Source organism: Loxodonta africana, chromosome 25, assembly GCF_030014295.1.
Source record: "Loxodonta africana isolate mLoxAfr1 chromosome 25, mLoxAfr1.hap2, whole genome shotgun sequence".
Lineage (NCBI taxonomy): Eukaryota > Metazoa > Chordata > Mammalia > Proboscidea > Elephantidae > Loxodonta > Loxodonta africana.
In genome coordinates, this window is record NC_087366.1 from 58,159,356 (window position 1) to 58,182,021 (window position 22,666).

Sequence of the window (22,666 nt, forward strand, 5' to 3'; positions counted from 1 at the left end):
TGGTGTACTGAAAAAGTCACAGGCTTTTGGAGTCAGGCAAACCCAACTATCACTTACTGGATAGGCAGGTTTCTCACTCACAAAAGAGGATAATAAACCCACCTTACATGTTTGTAGAGAGAATTAAATGGCACAGAACAGGCAAAGCACCCATCACATGGCCTGGTATTCAATTAATGTGAGTTATTACTACATTACGTAATTACAATTACGTTCCATTTTTTTTTTTTTTTTCCTTACATGGTCACAAACTTGGAGAGACTCCCACTGCCTGATGAATAAACTCCTGATTTCTTCCTTTAGTATTGAAGACACGATCTGGCTCCAGTATTTTCCAATATCAACCTAGACTCACTTCTCATCCCTGAAAATCTAGTCTAAACAATATTTCTAAAACATGCATTACATATTCCAACCCTGGGCTTAGACTAGTATCCCTATCGGAAGGCCATTTTTCCCCGTTGCTACCTAAAAGTAAGCAAACAAAGAGATCCTTTCCATTCTTCAAATCCACGCTTAGAGCCCAGCTTCTCCACGGAATGGTTACTTTTACGTTAAACTAGAGTCAGATTCTTTTCCTAGCTCCCCAAGCAATTACTGGGCATTTGGCCCTTTGGAGACAGCAGCTTTGATGGTAATCCTGCCTGTCTGTAAATCTTATTTCCTCCTAGAGAGGTCAAGCTCCTAAAACAGAGGGAATGATAAGCTTATTTAAATCTCCACAAATGCTTCTTTTCCAGTTTGGTGACGCTAGCAGTTTAGGAAATACATATTCATTGATTCAATTCTGGAGGAATTTGGCTCTCTGGGTTGCAATTCTGACACTACCAACATTCTCTCTCTCCTGCAGACAGACAGGCAGAATAAGCTCGTGAAGGCACTTCATGGCTTAGCCACAGGAGGGATAACTGATTCCCCAACCAAAAAAACAAAAAATCCCGCTGCCATTGAGTGGATATCAACTCATAGCAACTCTGTAGGGTTTCCAAGGCTGTAAATCTCTATGGAAGTAGACTGCCACATCTTTCCCCCACAGAGCGACTGGTGATGTTGAACTGCCAACCTTTTGGTTGGCAGTTGAATACTTTAACCACTTTACCACTAGGCCTCCTTTGCCAACATGCCACTCCATAAATCATATTCTGGACGGCTTTCATTAACCTGGAGGAGCCTTTGTCCTTTTCAACAAAACAAAACAAAAAAACTAAGCATACTGAGACATTTAATGCTTAGCTAATTTCTTCTGTCATTCATTCATTCATTGAATAATTATTTGCTGGGCATCTTGCATGCACCACAATGAGCCCTCATTTATTCATTTGCTTCTATTTGAAGTCCAGTTCCTCCAGTGTGGAGCCCTAGTGACACAGTGGTTAAGAGCTCACTGCTAACTGAAAGGTCAGCCGTTCAAATCCACCAGCTACTCCTTGGAAATCCTAGGGGGCAGCTCCTGTCTGTCCTATAGGGCCGCTATGAGTCAGAATCGACTCAGTGTCTGCGTTTTCCTCCAGTATAGCTCAATATACATGTGTCAGGTACAGGTTGTGTGTAAGGCATTACATTTACATCTCAGGGATGCAAAATAAGATGGTCCCCATTCCTAAAGGAGTTCGTGGTATAGTTGGGGATACAGACATCTCAGCAAAAAGCACAAAACAACGGCACAAGTATGCACAGGGTACAATGAGGACGCAGCGGCAGGGTGACCACCCTAGTCTATGGAGGTCAGGGAAGGTTTCCTGGAGCAAGAAGGGGGTGAAAAGATAACTATCAACATCAGAAAAGCCAGCAGGACACTGGGCACCGAAAGACCTCCTGTGTGTCAGAGCAGAGCTGCGCTCCACTGGGCTCCCAGTGGCGGATATTTCAGAAGTTGGGTGCCAGACCTTTCTTCGGAGGTGCTTCTGGGTGGACTCAAACCTCCACGTTTTAGGCTAGCAGCCGAGCACACCGGTCAGCAGTGATAAGCTGCTGGCAGATTAGAAAGAAGAACAAATAAACTCACCACCCTTTCTCCTCCAGTCTTCCTAGACTCTCTGGGCTCACGGGGATTTGTGCTTAAATTGTGCTGTGTCGTATATGGTCTAAATGCTCCGTCTGACCGTGAGGTCATTCAGAACAAAGAGCATACTTTCTCATTTTTATTACCACTCCGTCTTTCCTTTGTAGTGTATGCAATCCTCGCTTGGTAAATTCTTACTAACAGACTTCAATCGAAAGACAACGTTTGATGAAGTGTCAAATAAGCCCTTCCAACAGTTTGTCTTTTATACCGATAGGAACTGCTTCTTTGGCTTTCACGCGCGCACACACACACACACACAAGGACAGAAGGGATCATCGGACAGTGTGAGCAATTTTACACCGTATTTTCCCCTTTATACTTGTTAGCAGCGGTGGAGTCAGCCTCTGACTCACAGCAACCTAAAACACCGCCCAGTCCTTTGCATCCCCAGGATCACTTATGGACTGGACCGTTGTGAGCCATTGGATTTTCACGGGTTGATTTTAGGCAGTAGATGGCCAGGCCTTTCTTCCTAGTCTGTCTAGAAGCACTGCTGAAACTTGCTCAGCAACATAGCAACATGGAAGCCTCTACTGACAGACGGGTGCTGGTTACGCATGACGTGTGCTGGCTGGGAATCAAACCTGGGTTCGTGCATGCAATGCGAGAATTTTACCGCTGGACCACCACTGGCTCCCCTCTTATAGTTAGTTAATGTAAAAGATTTGTGGGGATGAAAATGAGAGAGAAAAAGTAAGAACGAGATGTCCCGAGTAACTGAAAATGGGGCCTTTTAGAAAGCTGGAACTGGGTAAAATGCTTTTATTCGACCGAGGAACAAATGCGACCCTCCGTTCCTGTTAACCGCAGCCTCTTTGATGGATACTGGGTCACCGTGGGGGTACCTAGGAAACCAACACACCGCACGGCTCTCCTTCCGAAGTGGCTCAGCAGACTCAGCATTTATCTTGTGTCTCCCATTGCTGTCTTGTGATTGCCAGAGCTCCTATGCAACTGTGGATCTCTAAGAGGCCGTAAGTAAGGTGCGCCTCACGAGAGCGTCAGCAGAGCCTGCCCAGGCTGCTCCCAGGAAACTCGCATCAGCTTCAGAAGAAAAAAGCAAGTCTCTTTGGAGCGCACATGTCTACATTATTATGTCACCAAATTAAACTCTTCACAGTGCATAGTATCACACATTGATACCCGCCTAAATTACACATTTCCATATGCAATTATGATAACATACAGCATGTTGTTGTTGTTGTTACGTGCCGTCGATTCCGTTCCAACTCATAGCGACCCTATGCACAACAGAATGAAACACTGCCCAGTCCTGAGCCCTCTTTACAATCGTTGTTATGCTTGAGCTCATTGTTAAAGCCACTGTGTCAATCCACCTTGTTGAGGGTCTTCCTCTTTTCCGCTGACCCTGTACTCTGCCAAGCATGATGTCCTTCTCCAGGGACTGATCCCTCCTGACAACATGTCCAAAGTATGTAAGACGCAGTCTCGCCATCCTTGCTTCTAAGGAGCATTCTGGCTTTACTTCTTCCAAGACAGATTTGTTTGTTCCTTTGGCAGTCCTGGTATATTCAATATTCTTCGCCAACACCAGAATTCAAAGGTATCAATTCTTCTTCGGGCTTCCTTATTCATTGTCCAGCTTTCACATGCATATGATGCGAATGAAAATACCATGGCTTGGGTCAGGCGCACCTTAGTCTTCAAGGTGACATCTTTGCTCTTCAACACTTTAAAGAGGTCCTTTGCAGCAGATTTACTCAATGCAATGTGTCTTTTGATTTCTTGACTGCTGCTTCCATGGCTGTTGATTGTAGATCCAAGTAAAATGAAATCCTTGACAACTTCAATCTTTTCTCTGTTTAACATGATGTTGTTCATTGGTCCAATTGTGAGGATTTTTGTTTTCCTTATGTTGAGGTGCAATCCATACTGAAGGCTGTGGTGTTTGATCTTCATTAGTAAGTACTTCAGGTCCTCTTCACTTTCAGCAAGGAAGGTTGTGTCATCTGCATAACGCACATTATTAATGAGTCTTCTTCCAATCCTGATGCCCCGTTCTTCTTCATATAGTCCAGCTTCTCGGATTATTTGTTCAGCATACAGATTAAATAGGTATGATGAAAGAATACAACCCTGACGCACACCTTTCCTGACTTTAAACCGATCAGTATTCCCTTGTTCTGTCCGAACAACTGCCTTGATCTATGTAAAGTTTCCTCATGAGCACAATTAAGTGTTCTGGAATTCCCATTCTTCACAGTGTTATCCATAGTTTGTTATGATCCACACAGTTGAATGCCTTTGCATATTCAGTAAAACACAGGTAAGCATTCTTCTGGCATTCTTTGATTTCAGCCAGGATCCATCTGACATTAGCAATGATATTCCTGGTTCCACTTCCTTTTCTGAAACCGGCCTGAATTTCTGGCAGTTCCCTGTTGATACACTGCTGCAGCCGTTTTTGAATGATCTTCAGTAAAATTTTGCTTGCGCGTGATATTAATGATAAAATACTGTTCTATAATTTCCACATTCAGTTAGATCACCTTTCTTGGGAACAGGCACAAATATCGATCTCTTCCGGTCAGTTGGCTAGGAAGCCATCTTCCATATTTCTTGGCATACGTAAGTGAGCACCTCCAGCGCTGCATCTGTTTGTTGAAACATCTCGGTTGATATCCCATCAACTCCTGGAGCCTTGTTTTTCACCAATGCCTTCAGAGCGGCTTGGACTTCCTCCTTCTATACCATCAGTTCCTGATCATATGCCACCTCTTGAAATGATTGAACATCGACTAATTCTTTTTGGTATAATGACGCTGTGTATTCCTCCCATCTTCTTTCGATGTTTCCCCCGTTGTTTAATATTTTCCTCCATAGAATCCTTCACTGTTGCAACCGGAGGCTTGAATTTTTTCTTCAGTTCTTTCAGCTTGAGAAACGCCGAGAGTGTTCTTCCCTTTTGGTTTTCCATCTGCAGCTCTTTGCACATGTCATTATAATACTTTATTTTGTCTTCTCGAGATACCCTTTGAAATCTTCAGTTCTTTTACTTCATCAATTCTTCCTTTTGCTTTAGCTGCTCGATATTCGAGAGCAAGTTTCAGAGTCTCCTCTGACATCCATCTTGGTCTTTTCTTTCTTTCCTCTCTTTTCAATGACCTCTTGCTTTCTTCATGTATGATGTCCTTGATGTCATTCCACGAGAGCCAAAATATGACCTGGAGTGTATCCCACCTGAATTTAGAGACCATCTGAAGAATAGATTTGATGCATTGAACACTAGTGACCGAAGACCAGACAAGTTGTGGAAGGACATACGGCATACAGGACCTTTTATGACCTTGATGGAAATGTCATCAGATATGCCTTCAAGCTACACACACACAAAAACACACACAGGAAAGCCACTCCTCCCCAATGAAAACACCTTATAATTCTCTATTGTTTCCATCTTTTTTTTTTATTCTCCACAGATGGGCCTTTGTGCTGACTGCATATGTGCATAAACAAACAAATCCATTTCTACAGGTCTAAGGAATGAAGGAGCCCTTTGTGTGAACGAAAAGAGACAAAGTCTCTTAGAAGCGGCAACCCAATACCATTTATGACCATCCTACATACATCACATAGACAGAAAAAGAATCTACCGGACTAAAGTCACATCAGAACCATCAAGGAAACCGGAACGTGCAGTCCAGCCTTCAGAGGTAGAATCTGAAGGAAATCTAAGACCCTAATGTCCTTTTCTTGACTGAATTCCTCTAGTCTTTGAGTAGGAATGACATAGCCTGGTACTATGGATTTTTATAATTACCTATTTGTTCACTGTTGTGGGGAGAATAAGTTTCCTTGTGAGTTTTCTGGGGCCATATCTTCTAATTTTCTTATTTAATCTCCCCTCCTATTTCCACTGTGACTTGGTACTAATATACGAACACTTGGGGAACACACTTGCAACACCCTTTTTCCTACTTCCTGGCTACCTGGAACACACACAGCTTGCACTGTAATTTAAGCCCCTGCTTACATTTAGCTGAGCGCTTTAATTCAGGGGCTGTGACTATAAAATAATGAACCTGGTTTATCTACAAATATACTGGGTTTATGGACTGCATAAGAATATGAGTCTAGTTAATCTATTATATCATTTTATTTATTTTTTTGTTTACATGGTGACTATCTACTTAACCACAATTAGCCCTGAATAACAGAAACTGGGTAATGATATACATTGCTTTTTGCATACTTAGATAAACCAACCCAAACCCACTGCTGTAGAGCCAATTCCCACTCAAAGTGACCCTACAGTTAGATATCTTTAAAAGAAGTGTTCTGGAACTTCCTAATCGAAATAAATGAGTGATGTTTTCAGAAGTCACTGCCTGAAGTTGCATACTTATTTCAAGTGTTCCTCGTGTTTAAATCTTATTTTGTAATTTCTCTTAAATTCATTTGAGAATCTTGATTGAGCACTCACTACGCACCAAAACCAAACCCGCTGCCGCCGGGTTGGTTCCAACTCATAGCGACCCTACAGGACCCAAGGCTGTAATCTGACGGAAGCAGACTGCTAGAGAGGCCGATGGGGTCAAACCACTGACCTTGAGGTTAGCAGATGAATGCTTAACCACCGCGCCACCAGAGCTCCTCACTATGTGCCAGGCACACTGTTTTAGGAACTCCTTTCTAGAGGTGGAGACAGGACCATAAAGAAGGTAAAGGGAGAGCGGAAGATAAGGTACATCAGATGGGAAGAAGAGAGTTCAGGAGAAAAATACAGCAGGGAATGCGTAAAGGAGTGAAGGAAAACAGGGCCCTGAGGTGTCAGACAGGATGCCAGGGAAGGCCTCTCAGAGCAGGTGACATTTGAGAAAGACCTAAGGGAACTAAGGGAGGCAGCCGTAGGGTGGCTGGGGAGAGCACTGTGGGCGGAGGGCATAGCGGCCACAAAGGCCTTAGGGAAGACAGTGCCCAGAGAGGTCAGAGAAACAGCCTAAGAGTCTGGAGAGGCGGAGCTGTGCGGTCAGGCCTGGGCCAGGCGAGGAGCAGATCCGGTCTAGCCTCTGAGGGTACAGTAAGGACTTTGGCTCTATTATTGATTGAATTGTGACCCCCCACATCTGCAAACAAATATGTGGTGGAGTCCTGAACCCTGTACCTGTGGATATAATCCTATTTGGAAATAGGACTGTCTTTGTTATTGAGATCAGCTCAGTATAAGGTGTGTCCTAAACGTAATCACTTCTCAGTGGTATGAAGAGCAACAGAGACTGACAGAAGCCAGCATAGATGGGGGAAGACAGACGCCACACGGAGATCACCAAGGAACCATGGAACATCGGGACTACAGAAGCTGAGACCCGGATCATCCTCCGGAGCTGACAGAGAGAGAGCCTCCCCCTAGAGCCAGTGCCCTGAATTCAGACTTCTAGCTTCCTGAGCGGTGAGAAAACAAATTTCTGTTCTTTAAAGCCACCTGCTTGTGGTATTTCTGTTACAGGAGCTCTAAGAAACTAAGATGGGCTCTTCCTTGTCAGGTAAAAAGCCTCGGAGTAACGGATTTTGATACACGCAACATCTTCAGGGGTCACTCTGGCTGCTGTGTTGCAAACAGCTTCTCAGGGGGCCAGGGTGAAGGCAGGGAGGTTGACTAGGATGCCTCCGCAGTAGCCCAAGGGAGACGAGAACCGTGTGGACCAGGGCAGCAGCAGCAAAGATCTGAGGGGCAGCTGGACTGTCACATGTATCTTCTACCTTTACATAGGGAAATCGATTTAATTCCTTATCCCTTTTCCCTTTACTACAGCTGTTTTCAAAACCAACTCTCCCTTTCAAAAACCCAGATGGGTCCCCACTGAAGAAATTCTCAAGTATGTATTACAGGCTTCGAACACAGTTCTAGAGCAGGGGTTTTAAAAATATTCTGAGCACCACTGGCATCAGGAAATAAATGCACACTCCCCCGTGGAACAGTTTCTCACCTGGTGGACGTTATAGAGGAGCTGGTGAATTGAACAGGGAGAAGCAGTAACAGGGCAGGAGCTGAGCTAAAGACACTCCCACTCAGAGCCGTCACTCATTGTAATTCTTCAAGAAGAAAAGCAAGAAATATTGGGTCCCCAGCCAGCCCTCCATTGCTGCCCTTCTAAACCAAAAACCAAGCCTGCTGCTGTTGAGATTTCAACTCATAGCAACCCCGTAAGACAGAGGAGAACTGCCCCATAGGGTTTCCGAGGCGGTAATCTTTGAGGAAGCAGATTGCCACATTTTTCTCCCGAGGAGCCACTGGTGGGTTTGAACCACCAACCTTTCGGTTAGCAGCCAAGCATTTAACCACTGCGCCACCAGGGCTCCTTTTGTTGCCCTTAGAGTCTTGATAAAGCAAACACACACACACACGAACCAAACCTATTGCCATTGAGTCGATTCTAGCTCAAGGCAAGCCTGTATGTTTTACAGCAGAACAGTGTTCCATCGGGTTTTCAATGCTTCTGATCTTTTGGAAGTAGGTCACCAAGGCTTTCTTCTAAGGCGCCTCTGGGTGGACTCAAACCACGAACATTTCAGTTAGTAGCTGAGTGCTTAACTGTTTCTACCACCCAGGGACTCCTAAAGCAAGCACACAAAGGGCTGAAATGATGGCTGCTCCCATAATTCCGCTCTGCTCCACTGATAACCAGAAGTAGGACAGACAAGACCTCGCCACACCAGAGATGACTAGCCATCAAGGGGCAGCTTTATAATCACAGGAAACCTGAGGGAAGATATGAACCTTGTTCCTTCATTCCTCTAAAAAATAAAAAATCTACTAGCCATAAAAACAAAACAAACCCATTGCCGTCAGTCAATTCTGACACATAGCAACCTTATAGGACAGAGTAGAGCTGCCCCATAGGATTTCCAAGGAGTGATTAGTAGATTCGAACTGTGGGCCATTGGGTTAGCAGCTGAGCTCTTAACCAGCGCGACCAGGGCTCCCTGATCACAGTCCAATCCTTGCACATCCAACATGCCAGACACTTCACATGTGTGTTTTCCTCTCAGTAGCTTGCTGGACAAACACCGTTATCGCCATTTTACAGGTGAACCTGGAGGCTCAGAGAGATGATAGTATTTGTAAGTCCAGAAAGGTAACCAGTAAAAAGGGTAGAAAGAGCACTCAGGGCTGACTGGCTCCGTATAGCTCCTTCCAGTCTGAGCCGCCACTGACTGACTGAGGCCACCATAAGCACAGTGAGTTGGAAATATTCTCTAAGGAGACTCTCAAAGCAAACTCTTGAGACGGCAACTCAGAGCCCAGACCATACAGTTAAAAGCAATCAAGGCTACAGCGAGCTTTCATTTTTAAAGGTTTTCAAGCAGACTGTAAATTTAAGAGGCTGCTTCTCACAGAAGCTCAAGCTCTTTGTAAACTATAAGAACAGTAGTAAACGTTGAGTAGACAGACACTGTGCTAGATGTTTCCATGAATTATCTCCACTCTTTACAAAATCCTTGCCAAGCAGGTGACTTTATCCACATTTCACCGATGAGGAAATCGTCTCAGTAACGGGACTTCCTCAGGCTCACCAAAGGGTCAAAGCCATGCCTTGAACCCATACTTGCCCAACCACAAAGGCTGTCTTTCAACTAGGAAAGCTGTCACGAGTATGCCTCTGTGGCCAGACTGCCTGGGTTCAAATCGCAGCTCAGCCTCTTCCCAGCTATGTGACCTGGGAAAACTATTTAACTTCTCTGTGCCCGTTTCCTCATTTATAAAATGAGAATAACAATACTGCTTACCTCAGAAGGTTATTCTTAGGCGTTCCTGGATTCACAAATTGTTAAATGCTTGGCTACTAACTGAAAAGTCGGTGGTTTGAATCCACCCAGAGGCATTGAGAAGAAAGGCCTGGTGATTTATTGCCGAAAGATCACAGCCATTGAAAACGCTGTGGAACACAGTTCCACTCTGAAACACATGGAGTCGCCACGAGTTGGAATCGACTCAATGGCAACTGATTTGGTTTCTGGTCATAACGATTAAATGAATCTCTATCTATCTATCTATAAACCAGAAAAAAGAAAACCATTGTTGTCGAGTTGGAATCGATTGGACAAACTGGTAACCTATGGAACAAAGTAGAACTGCCCCACAGGATTTCCAAGGAGTGGCTGGTGGATTCAAACTGCTGACCTTTTGGTTAACAGGCATATGCCTAACCACTGGGCCACCAGAGCTTATATATATATATACACACACACACACATATATAGCACTTAAAATAGTGCCTAGCACACAGGAAGCACTGTATATACTAATGAAAATTATCAATATTAGCACTGAGTACCGTACACAAAAAGCACTATAGGGTTACTAATCACCATGGCCTGGTTGTTAACATTCCTTTGAGTACAGTGGGGAACGACTGCTGTTCATATTACTTGTTTGGGGTCTGTCTGCTCACAGGGCTGAGCGACTCTAGGTAATGTCAGAACCTAATGCAAATGATAGCGATCCAATTTCCTTATGAGGCAAGCATGACATTTGATCAGTTTGCAAAAACCTGAGATATTAATAGCCACGTGCAAACAAAGTGTTTATTATACCTCATGGCTTCTTTTTTTTTTTTTTAAGTGGGTTACTATGTTGTGTATGTCTCCGACGTGGCGCCAAGTTAGGATAAGCATTAAGGGGATTGGATGCCGTAAAATTCCGTACAACGGGAGCACAGTATGAAGTTTTTTTTTTCCAGTGGCACTTTCTGCAACTCTAAGTTAACAGACAGTCAGTTTTTTTGGCTGACCTCTTTTTATTTTACACACCCTTGGGCAAAATGAGAAATGAAAGCTGAACTCTGTGTGTGTGTGTGTCTGGCGTCAGAAAAAGGGAGCAGTTTTCATTAACCCCAGCAGTGCTGTGTTCTCTGCAAGATAGCAACCTCACCCTTCAGTTCTGTGCCGTTAAAACCAAACCAAGCCAGTTGCCGTCGAGTCGGTTCCGCCTCAAGCCTAGGCCGCTGACGGGAACTTTCACGGGAGGCGTTAGGGGGTGTGCATAGTTTAAAATCTTTTGCAGAGATGATAAAAGTGGAATGTCCATTGGAGAATGCTGATGATCACTCCTCCATACTAAGGTCTTCGTTTACTTTTATTGCTCCATAAACATCAGCTAACCCTGTCATTCTTATGATCTGAAAAATGATTTAATATTTGTGATGCAGCCTGAAGCCAAAAATAAATGGATATAAATGACTTAGGATTTAGCCACCGTTTATATATATTCTCGCAAATTTTCTCCACTATAAATGAGATTTCACCTCATTTGAGAAACTGGTTATTGTTTAAATGAAAATTGAACTAGGCATTAAAATCCCAGTATTGAAGAAAGCGGTCAGAGAAAAGAGGGAGACAGGAAAATTTTCTTTTACTCCTGTTTGTCAAAGTTCTGACAGTATTCTATAGAGAGGGGAGGGTAGTGAGAACCCTGAGTTCTTCTGCCAAGCTAAATGTGACTTCAGCAGAATCTGGGTTGCCCCAACTCTTCACAAAAATGAGCAGAACCACAGTCAAGAAATCCAAGGTTTCCGTTTTGATCAAAGACGCCATAGAAGAATCCAGATCAAAAGGGGGACAATGCAGAACAGAGTTTCAAACCCTCATAGATCTAGACTTTTTTGGAGTCATGCGGCCGGACGACCCCCTGAAACTATTGCTCTGAGATCATCTTTAAACCTTAAACTAAAAATATCCCTTGAGGTCTTCTTAAAACCAAACAATAGGTTGGTTAGCTTAACTAAAAAAGAATGTCTGTCTTTCAAGATCTATCTTTATGGGAACAAACTGACAACAGCAACTCCAAAGGTTAGATAAGAAACTTAGGGGGCAGTGACTTCAGGTTAATGGTGGAGGAACAATTTAGAAAAGGAGGATAAGAATGGTTGCACAACTCGAAGAATGTGAACTATGTCACTACATTATACATGTAGAAATTGTTCAATCAGTGTATGTTCTTCTGTGTATACTCTCAACACCACCACCATCAAAAATAAAATATTTAAAGAAAAAGAAATCTAAGGTTGCCTTTAAATTCACTGGGTTTATTTCATCTCAGCACATTTGTTCTCTAATGATTAGTAGGGACCCTGCAACTGATTCTTTTCTGCCAAGCTACCCGGCATGAACATGTGTGGTCTCACCCCAACCCCTTGAGAGAAGGCGGCATCTTGGAGCCTTTTTCTCCTAATGCTTTGTGATGTATGAACCCAGCACATCACACTGAGTTATGTTTTCAGTGGTCTGAAGCTAATAAGTTAATCTTTAAAAAATAACCTGGAAAATATTGTATGATCCCCATGTATCTGAAATATCTAGAATCTGGCAAGTGTATAGAGACCAGAGTTTCTGAGTGGTTACCAGGAGTGGGCAGAAGGAAGGGGAAGGAGGGAGTCACCGCCTAGGGGGCACTGAGTTTCTGTTAAAGGTGGGAGAAGAACTCGAAAACGGACAGTTGTGATGGCTGCTCAACATGATGGACATAATTAATATCATTGACTGGTAAGAGAAAACATGTTGAATGGCAACTGATTTGTAACATATATCTGCACCATAATAAAAAAATAAATAACTGGTAGCTGACTATGGCAGGTAACATGGAAGAGGGCTCTTCCTCCTGAAGGAATAAAAATCTATGAGGTGACCCAGAAGGCAGACCAAACCAAAACCAAACCCAGCGCTGTCGAGTAGATTCCAACTCATAGCGACCCTATAGGACTGAGTAGAACTGCCCCATAGAGTTTCCAAGGAGCGCCTGGTGGATTCGAACTGCTGACCCTTTGGTTAGCAGCTGTAGCACTTAACCACTACGCCACCAGGGTTTCCCTGGAAGGCAGGGCACTAACATATGGGAGTGCCCACTCTCTACCTGGCATTTTACATACATTGTTTGCTCTCCTGCTTACAATTAACACCAAGTGAATCAGGAATTATGATGGAAACGTAGGCCACAGTGTCCATGCCGTTGAATACGACGCCATGCCGCCACGTAAAGGAAGAATAGGGAAGACAGAGGTGGTCACCCAGTCTCAGGATGTTCTTGCACACACAGAAACACAGTGAAGGTCGTTCTAACATAAATAAAACAATATACTCTGCATACTAATTAACCAAACCCACTCCTACTTAATCTGGTTTATCCAGGTGTCCCGTTATCAATATTGCTGGGCTCAAAGGAATCTCTTCATTCAGGTAGATGGCTCTGCAAATTGGAATTACATCCAGCCTGTTCAAGGAGCCCGACCAAGATGGCGGGCTGACCCAAAATTCTCACAACTCTCTTTCCGACAGGAGTGAGTTCTGAGGTATTTCTCTGGATTCTCCAGATCTTGTTCTAAGTCTAAACCAAACCAGTTGCCATGGAGTTGACTTAGACTTGCGGTGATCCCAAGTGTGCCCCCGTGTAGAACTCTGCTCCATAGGATTTTCAGTGGTTGATTTTTCAGAAGTAGAGTGTCAGGTCTTTCTTTGGAGGTGCCTCTGGATGGATTTGAATCTCCAACTTTTCGGTAAGCAGCAAGGACTCTGTTCTAAGACTACCTTGGGTATATTTCTATTAGTGGAAAGACCCTACTGTTGGGTCACTGTTTACATGTCTGCTTCCTCCACCAGACCCTGAACAAGTGCAAGGCAGAGGCTGTGTCTGATTTATCTCTGGATTGCTGGTACCAGGTATGGTGCCTGGCACTAGAAGGTCCTCAGCCAGGGTTTGCTAAATAGTATGTTAGCTTGCACGATGGCTTAGTAAGGTGAATAAAGATGGCTGCAATATCATTAACTCTCCTCCCATCTATTTCCCTCTCCTTTGAATCTGGGGTAGACTGTGACTTATTTGATCAATAGAGTTAGGTGGAGGTGCTATCATGCCAGTCCTGGGCCTAGTCTTTAAGAAAACTGGCAGCTTCTGCCTTGGACACTTGGAGTCCTGAGCCTCCATGTAAGAAGCCTGACTATCCTTCTGAGAAGACCATGTAGAGACACCCTGAGAATACTTGGAGAGGGAGAGGGGCCTAGCTGAGATCAGCCTCCAGCCATCCTGTCAAAGCTCCAGGGCTGTGAGTGAAGTTATTCATCATAGATCCTCCAAACCAGCCCGATTGCCATCCAAATACCACCAAGTGGTCCCAGCCAAGCCCTGCCCAAATTTCTGACCCCACAAAAACTCATGAGATAGAGTTAAATGATTCTTATTTGAGGTCACTATGTTCTGGGGTTGTTTGCTATACAGCAAGTGGATAACTGAAACAGAAAGGTACAAACCTTACTATCCTAGAGGTGGTAAAGTTTGAAATGAGCAAGAAGTGTGAAAAGGGTGTGAGTTGGTGAGAGGAAGTTAGAAATACCTTAGAGCTCCAAGGTTCTCTGAAGTCAGCATGTCCAACTGTAAGTACTCTTAGTGGTCCCACTGGGTATCAGGTCATGAGAGCCTTTAGGTAAGTTATTACCCACTCTGGGCTTCAATTCTTCATGGCACGGGACCTGGCAACGTTTTGTTCTATAGTGCATGGGGTCACCACGACTGTAAGGTCTACCCTATGCCACAGTATGGGTGCCCTTTCTTATACTAATGATGTTCAATTTGAAGAGGATTCTCCTCTCTCTACCTCATAACTCTAGACATGATTTTAATCATAAATACAGGAGCATCTTAATCAAAAAAAGATGTATTCCAATTTGCAAATGGGTTGAGAGCTGCAATGAATCTCATGGGTTCAAAGGCATTCCCTGAGCTCTGGAGCTTTACCTGAGAGTATTCCAATAAAGACAGGCTTTGGCATAAAGCTTTAAAAACATAGCAAGGGTCTTCCTATCTGGAAAAACTTAAGTTTTCATCATTACTTTTCTCTCCTCTTCCCCCTCATCTGTCAGAGGACTTTATCCCTCTCACATTCTCTCCAGCCTTGGGGTTCATTTGCCATCAGACGTGGATCACGCCAGTAGATGCTATTTAGAGTCTGTTGGCGTGGCAGAGGTCTGAGAAAGTAGAAGGATGGTAAGATTTTATTTACTCCCACTCATCAAAGTTCTGGTAGAGCATTCTATGGGAGGGGGGAGTGAGAACCCCGAGTTCTCTGCAACAGAGGCTGGGGTGCCCTAACTTTGCAGAGCAGGGAGAATCAACAGACCCGCATAGCCCTGGAAAAGACAAGCCCTCAATTCCATCTGTTGAGGTGTCCAAAATGCTACCTTAGGCCCATCCAGGCTGGTATCCTGTCTCTAGAAATAGTGCCTAGGACAGAATGACCCCAAAAAGCTTGAGATATGCCTTGAATCAGCGATTCCCAATGGAGAATGGTCACTTTCAAATTACCAGGAGAGCTTTTTCAAACCCCATATTCCCAGAAGTAATTCTTCTTTTCCTCCCCAGGGAGAATCGGTCTCTCCGGGGCGGGGCGGGGGGGGCAGGGGGGACGGGCAATCCTTGTAAAAGTCCCCTCCCTTCCCACACCAGGCTTCCATGCTCAGGAGAGTGCCTGCACCCACAAGTGAGCATAAACACACGCCAACACACACACACACACACACACACACACAGACATTCCCCCTGGTTAAAACCAATGTCCTGAGGAATGCTGATAAATCATCCATGCAACCATAAAAACACTGTGAGACCATATTCGTAGTCACCCTAGGGGGATGGCATGTCAAGTGGATGTCACGTGATACAGTAATCAAAGGATATCTGGACACTTCAGAGGTTTTGTTGTGCTAAATAGTTGAGCATTACAAATAGCTGAACATCCGCCCGTTTAAGCGCCAAGCCTTTTTGTTTTTTCTTCAAAATAATAGTTCAGCTATTTCAGATAGGAATCTCTCTAAACTATTTGTATATGTTCAGCTTCCTGAATATAATTTAGCCTTGCCTTCATAATTCAAGGTTATTATCATTAGCATCAATTTCTGTACTGAGGCTAGAAGAGGGAGTTTATTACTGGAGGTTGCAAAGATCGCCAAAGAGCAGCTGAAAGCAAGTGAGAAGTGAGAATAATAAGCAAAAAATGGCACTCCAAATAAAGAGCCCGGGAGCTGGTATTAGAGGCCTGGTAGGGAGTCAAGAAGATAAAGAGTGGGTTAATTATTACTATGGATGGAATGCTGTACCCCAAAAGCTATGTTGACATCTTAATCCCTGCTACCTGTGATCATGACCTTGTTTGGAAATAAGGTCTTTGAAGATGGTATTAAGTTGACATGAGGTCATACCCCAGTAGACCGGGTTGTAATCCCATCTGAGTGTGGTCCCTATAGAAGAGAAGGACAAACACAGCCCAGAGAGACACAGGAGGAAGACAGTCACAGGAAGATGGCAGTAGAGGTTGCAGTAATGAATCTACAAGCCCAGGACTACCCAGGACCACCTGCCAGCACCAGAAGCTAGGCAAGGGGCATGGAGCTAGCTAATCCTCCTTCAAAGCCTCAGAAGGAATCAACATGGCTGACTTCCTGATTTCAGACCTCTGGCCTCCAGCATTGTGAGACAGTAAGTTTCTGTTCTTCTAAGCCATCTAGTTTATACTACTTTGTTACCACAGCCCTGGGGGACTCATACAACTACACACAGGGTAAGATTTAGGAAAACGGTCCCCAGCACATATTGCATCCTGTGGCTTGATACTCCGTGCCAGCCTCACTGTGTGCACAGGAAAAAACCTCAAGTCTACAGGCGACTGTAGGGTGTCTTTCTCCAGTGGCCTCCCCGCTTCTAATTTAGTGTTTCTTAGAGTCTTAGAGGTAATTAACTAAGTCAGAAGTGAATAAAAGACTAAAGGTTGTTCCTTTCTTACAAGTCAGCTGCATGCGTGCTTTGTTCTTCTGTTAGGGGGCCCTCAAATCTCTTTGACCTACATTCTAGACTTTGGCTGAGTTTCAGAAGGTGAGACCGCCGCATAGTTGGGCTTGAGAGAGATACGGAGATGTTATTCTTACTTATTTTTGCTCTAAAACCACCTCCTTCCAGATTCCTGTGTTCGGTGGCAATAGAAATGCCCACATTCACCCTCTACATACTATACATTTCCACCTTGGTCCTTATCTTTTCTCACTGAGGGACTCTAACCCACACAGACTGAGTGGCTCATGTCGTGGAGCAGCCATTGCTGCATAATCTCTCAGAAGGGACATATCCACCAAGAACTCTTTAAGGCCCTCTAAATGGCCAGCCTCAACGGACACATGGCCTCCCAGAGACAACAAGGCCTCTAGGAGTAAGGCAAGTCAACAGTAATGCTGCTGCCAGAGGCTCCTCCCAGAGCACAAGGTCAGGGGGCACAAGAATGGCCGTGATTTAGCAGCTTATGTTACAGGCAACGAAACCTAGGAGACTCTGCCTTCAGGTTACTAAAGGCCACCTAACTGAACCAAAACCTGAGAGAATGACCCACGATGCCACTGTCAGCACAGGTGGAAATGTAAGAAGGATTTAATTGAACATGGATTTTAAAAATAGAGGAGATACATTTGTGTGTGTGTGTGTGTGTGTGTGTGAAATCACTTTGCAATTTATTTGGCTACCTTTAATCTGGCTTTTTCTTCAGAGGAACCAGTCTTTGCTTTCCATCCAAGTATCACTCCACCCTCTGGCCTAGTTTCTCTTATTTTTCTTCTACCCTGGCTAACACAGAGGGCAAGACGAAGGGAAAGAGCCACTATGAACAGCATAGTACGTGGTGAGGAGCAGGGACTTGGGAGTCAGAGTGGATTCGTAGCCCAGCCCTGCCACTTCCTAGCGGGGTGACCCTGGCCAAGTGACCTCATTTCTCTGTGACTCAGCATCTTTCTCTGTAAAATAGGAGAAGAATGCAGTAGTCGAAAGAATACCACAAAGCGCACACCTTGCAGCATTGTTGAGTGTTAACTGAGGCAAGACTTCTGAAGCGCTTAGCCTAGCGTCTGGAGCACAAGAAGCCCTCTCTCTGCCTGACTCCACCAGGCGATGGGAAGCAACGGTGCCACCTCCAAGGCACCCTCAGAGCGCACACTGGCAAGATCTAAAGGTCTCCAAGGAGAAGTTCTTGGGGACGCATTTTAATAAGATTTATTTTTCAGGAACACATCTGTAAATTAGTACTTCAAAACTGCTTTAAAACTTTCAAACTCATTCTCTGAGATCTCACATGCAATGCTCATTTTTACAGTAAATCTCCATTTTCATGATAAATACAGAGGAAATTCCTCCCAAATTACAGAAATTCCCAAATGCTTAGGATCCAGAGTGACTGGAAGTTTCTGCACACAATGTCAAGTCTCTTCTTTTCCCCAAGGACACCCATTCTGCTCATCACGCTGTCATACGGGTCTGCTCCCCAGCACCGGGGTTCCCTTGGGTCTGTTCTTGACCCTTGTTATTCTCCTCTGCACGATCTCCCTGGAGGGCAGCCTTCTACTCTGTCACTCCTACCTCCATGCCCTCTGCTCCAAGCATCAGGTGACTCCAACAGGATGATGTGAGACTCTGCTTTGAACAGTTTTAACTCACACTTCTCAACTCCCTGGTAGAGTCTTCCAACTCTGCCTTCTGTGCTTGCACACACTGTTCAGGTGATACTATGATGAACGGAAGCTACCTGTTTACATACCTGGGGGTGGAAATGGTTAATGTGCTCAGCTGCTGGCCCAAAGACTGGAGGTTTGAGTCCACCCAGTGGCACCTCGGAAGAAAGGCCTAGTGATCTACTTCCAAAAAATCAACCAGTGAAAACCCTATGGAGCACACACATAAGGTCACCACAAGCTGGAGTCAATGGCGGATTATTCAATAAGCAAGGAAAGCACAGGCTTACTTGTGCTTACTTGCTCATCTGTAATGAACAAAAGATATGGTGGAATCCATGTGAAATTGTTCACTACCAATTAATAAGTAAGCACAAGTAAGCCTGTGCTTACCTTGCTTCCTGGGTCATCCTGTCAGTGATTAGAAATTTGAAAAGAGGCTTTGAATCTGTTGGAAGGTGCTATGGGGCTGGGAGAGAGACAGGCGCCAGTCATACCTAGAAACAGAATCTTTGATGTGGTGAAACATGTAAAATTGTTCGCTACAGGTGACCTGGTAAGCAAGGTAAGCACCGTGGTTACCTGCCTACTGGATCATCCACGCCTGGCTGGAGTGGACTTGACAGTGACTGGTTCTTACTCACACATCTGCCTCCCACCACACTCAGGGCTGTAGAGTAGTGCTTTAACGTGCATCCAAGTCACCTGGGGAGCTTCTGGTTTGGTAGGTCTGGGGTGGGGCCTGAGGCTCTGCATTTCCCACCGCTCCTAGGTGATGCTGACGCATCTGCTTGCTCTGCAGACCCCACTTGAGCAACAAGGTTTAAGGACATCTCCGAAACCTCAGTGACTTGGCACTTCATTGACACCACCATCATCGTATGACACAGCTGCCCAGCAACTCTACTAAGAAAGATGAGGGAGAAGTGACTTCAAGGTTGCCAGAAATAATGGAAAAAGGTATGTGCGGGTGGGGGCGGATCAAAGGGAGTGGGTAGAATCGAGGAGAAAGGAAGACAGGATAAGGTTAATGCAGAGACAGGAGGCAGCAAAAAGAAGAAGAAATAAAAGAATGAAAAAGATGGGAAGGGAGAATGATAGGAAGGAATAGAGGAGGGAAGACAAGGAGAAAGCCATAGCTGTAGGTGGCGTAAAGGCAGGTCAGCCGACTTCTTTCCTCAGGGTGGAATAGGGCTACGTAATCTGTTTTTCCAGTTGGGGTGGAAGGTTCTTCGGGACTGAAGTCCTCCCATGGGTGAGTCCTCCAGCTGTCCACACCGCTGAAGAGGTTTGCTCACAGCTTTACCACTGCGTTCTAAAGGGTCCCACTTCCTGAGTGACTGAGGAACAAGCTATCAATGTAATATTATTAATAAATGAGAGCCTACATCATGGTTGTGGAATCCCTGGGTGCTGCAAATGGTTCACCTGCTAACTGAAAAGTTGGAGGTTCAAGTCCACCCAGAGGCATCTCAAAAGAAAGGCCTGACTATCTACTTCTGAAAAATGAGCCATTGAAAGCTCAATGGAGCATAGTTCTACCTTGACACACATGGGGTCGCCATGAGTCAGAACAGACTTTCTGGCAACTGTACATTATCACGATTGTAGATGTGTAGCATGGCTTCTATTAGATAATTTAGAAAAAATCTAAGACAGTAGAAAGGCTTTTACCCTAAGATCTCAAACTGGATTGCTCCTTCTGACAACCCAAACAAAAGTTACCTGATACAGTTCTATCCGTTGCTCAGGCACTCTGGCTTTTGGGTTCTGCAAACGAAAGACTCTGAACTCTGCTTTCACCAAATTGGAAGCATTCTTCTCCATCGCTGAGACATCGAACCGGACAATTCGGAAGTAGGGTCTGTAGAAAGTGGGCGGGATGGCGTCTGTAAAAAGTTAGGGCAATCATTGAAAATGATAAAATCCATTGTTCGCTCAAAAGACTGCAGCATGAGACAGTCCTAAGAAACCATAAAGGAAATATCTACAGAATGGTTTAGTTTCCAAGGGCCAATTTAATACCATTAACATTTTAACTGGGGGTGGAGGGGAACAGACAAACATGTGCGTTTGGTTACAGGAGTAGCAGATTAATAGAGATTAACAAACCATTTCCAACTCCATTTGAGGGCACACAGTTAACCCCGTCCTTTGAAGCCTGACAGTGCGGTGGAAAATCCTAGATGGTTATGAATTAGAACAAGTTCCTGACAGTGGATGCCTGGAGAAAGCTGTCGGGCTTGCATACACTTTAATCAGATGCGCCAAGAAAATAGCTCCTAATGGCAAGCAGTTTGCCCATGGATTTTTTTTCCTTGAAAGTCTGGCGTCTAAATACTCTACTCTATCCAGGCTCACGTATTGCATCTTTTTTGGCTTCCAGATTTTGGTTTTTCACACACGTATGACCAAACACACTCTCTAACCAAGTTACGGTGAAAGAATTTGAACAAACAAAACATACTGGCTATACCAGGTCCAGTCTTAAAATTCTTTATTCAGGATAATGTCTGTGGGTGGGAAGGAATTCTAGGCAACGAAGAAAAAGAATCCACACAGATTCCTTCAGTTCTGAACTACGTAAAACACAGAGAGGCAAGTCAAAAAAAGTCAAGTCGATTCCAACCCATAGTGACCCTATAGGGCAGAGTAGAACTGCCTCATAGGATTTCCCAGGATCAGCTGGTGGATTTGAACTGCTGACAACCTCAACCTCATGAGTTGCTATAGTTTTAGACTCCTGTCATCACCTTCAGGACTCCCTGGGTGGTGAAAACGGTTCATGTCCTCAGCTGCTAACTAAAAGGTTGGAGGTTCAAATGAACCCAGAGGCTTCTCAGAAGAAACACTTGGGGGTCTACTTCTGAAAAGCCAGCCATTGAGAGCCCTATGGAGCCTAGTTTTACTCTGACACACATGGGGTCGCCATGAGTCAGAATTGACTCAACAGCATCTGGTGTGGCGATGTGCCATTGCCTTCAAATATGCAACTCAGGCTAGACCAAGACCAAAGCAGATCCTAGCCTACTTCCATGTTTTCATACACAACATTCATTATTGAGCACTTAGACTGGGCAGGCCACTTGTTCTGGCCATGTTTCTATGATCCTCTTTTGAAATCTGCTAGTCTACTTTCACCATTCCTGAAAGCTCCATCCAGCTCTGGTGACCTCATTACTCTGTACCCTCTCTTCATTTAGGTAGCTTCATTACAACACAGACACTCATCGTTGTTTATGTTTTGTTACACATGTTTTTATTACCCTTTGCATTACCTTTGTTTATTTTGGTTTTCCTTCCATAAAACTTTTAGCATCTTGAGGGCAGACACCCTATTTGCCACATTCTTTTTCCCCACATAACAGGCCAAGACTCTGCACACATGGAGTTCACCAAATGCCCACTGTTTGCCGAGTTGATTGTCAACAGAGTCTTGAAAGACTCAGGCATCTAGCTATCGGCAAACCTAACTACTTATGAAATAAACCAGCCATCTTGCCGATCTTAAAATAGAAATAAATACCTTTCGTGATTTCTTGGGAAACCCATGGCCCGGCAATTCCACAGACAAGATCTCTAGGAACACACCAACATTGCCTCATCTTAAGAGCCCTGCATTTGTTTCTCACGGGGACTTTGCCCCATCCCTTTGCCCATTTCTTGTGGCTCTCAGAAAGCAGGCTCTTGGAGAAGCAGCGAGTTCCAAGCCACACTCTACCCGATGACTGGTAGGCACTTGGCACTCAAAGCACATTAAAGCAACTATGTGAATCGGGGCCTTGTGAGCCTTTGAAACCAAAAGCTCAGAAACAAAAAATCAAAAGCATTCAGGTTTAGGAGAAAAGAAAGCACTCATTCAGATGCAGGGACGAGCCGCTGCGTGAGTGCCGTGAAAGGCCTGGAGAACAGATTTCAGGATGGCAAACATCCACACAAGCAGGAGGGTGTTTGGAGACCTCTAATATAGCTGGACAAGAGGCCTCGGTGACGCAATGGTTAAGCGCTCAGCTGCTAATCAAAAGGTCAGCAGTTCTAACCAATCAGCAGCTCTGCAACAGAATAGACCTGGCGATCTGCCCCTGTAAACACTACAGTCTAGGGAATCCT

General features: G+C 44.6%; 1 protein-coding gene across 3 annotated transcripts in view; it reads right to left on the minus strand.

Moving 5' to 3' along the window:
- TGFB2 (transforming growth factor beta 2) overlaps positions 1 to 22,666 on the minus strand; it is a 110,526-nt gene that overhangs the window by 20,760 nt on the left and 67,100 nt on the right. For all 3 annotated transcript variants that reach the window (XM_003419878.4, XM_003419877.4, XM_010599415.3), the window contains one exon: positions 20,282 to 20,445. In XM_003419878.4, coding sequence (XP_003419926.1) covers positions 20,282 to 20,445 — 164 coding nt within the window. The remainder of the gene's footprint in view (positions 1 to 20,281; positions 20,446 to 22,666) is intronic.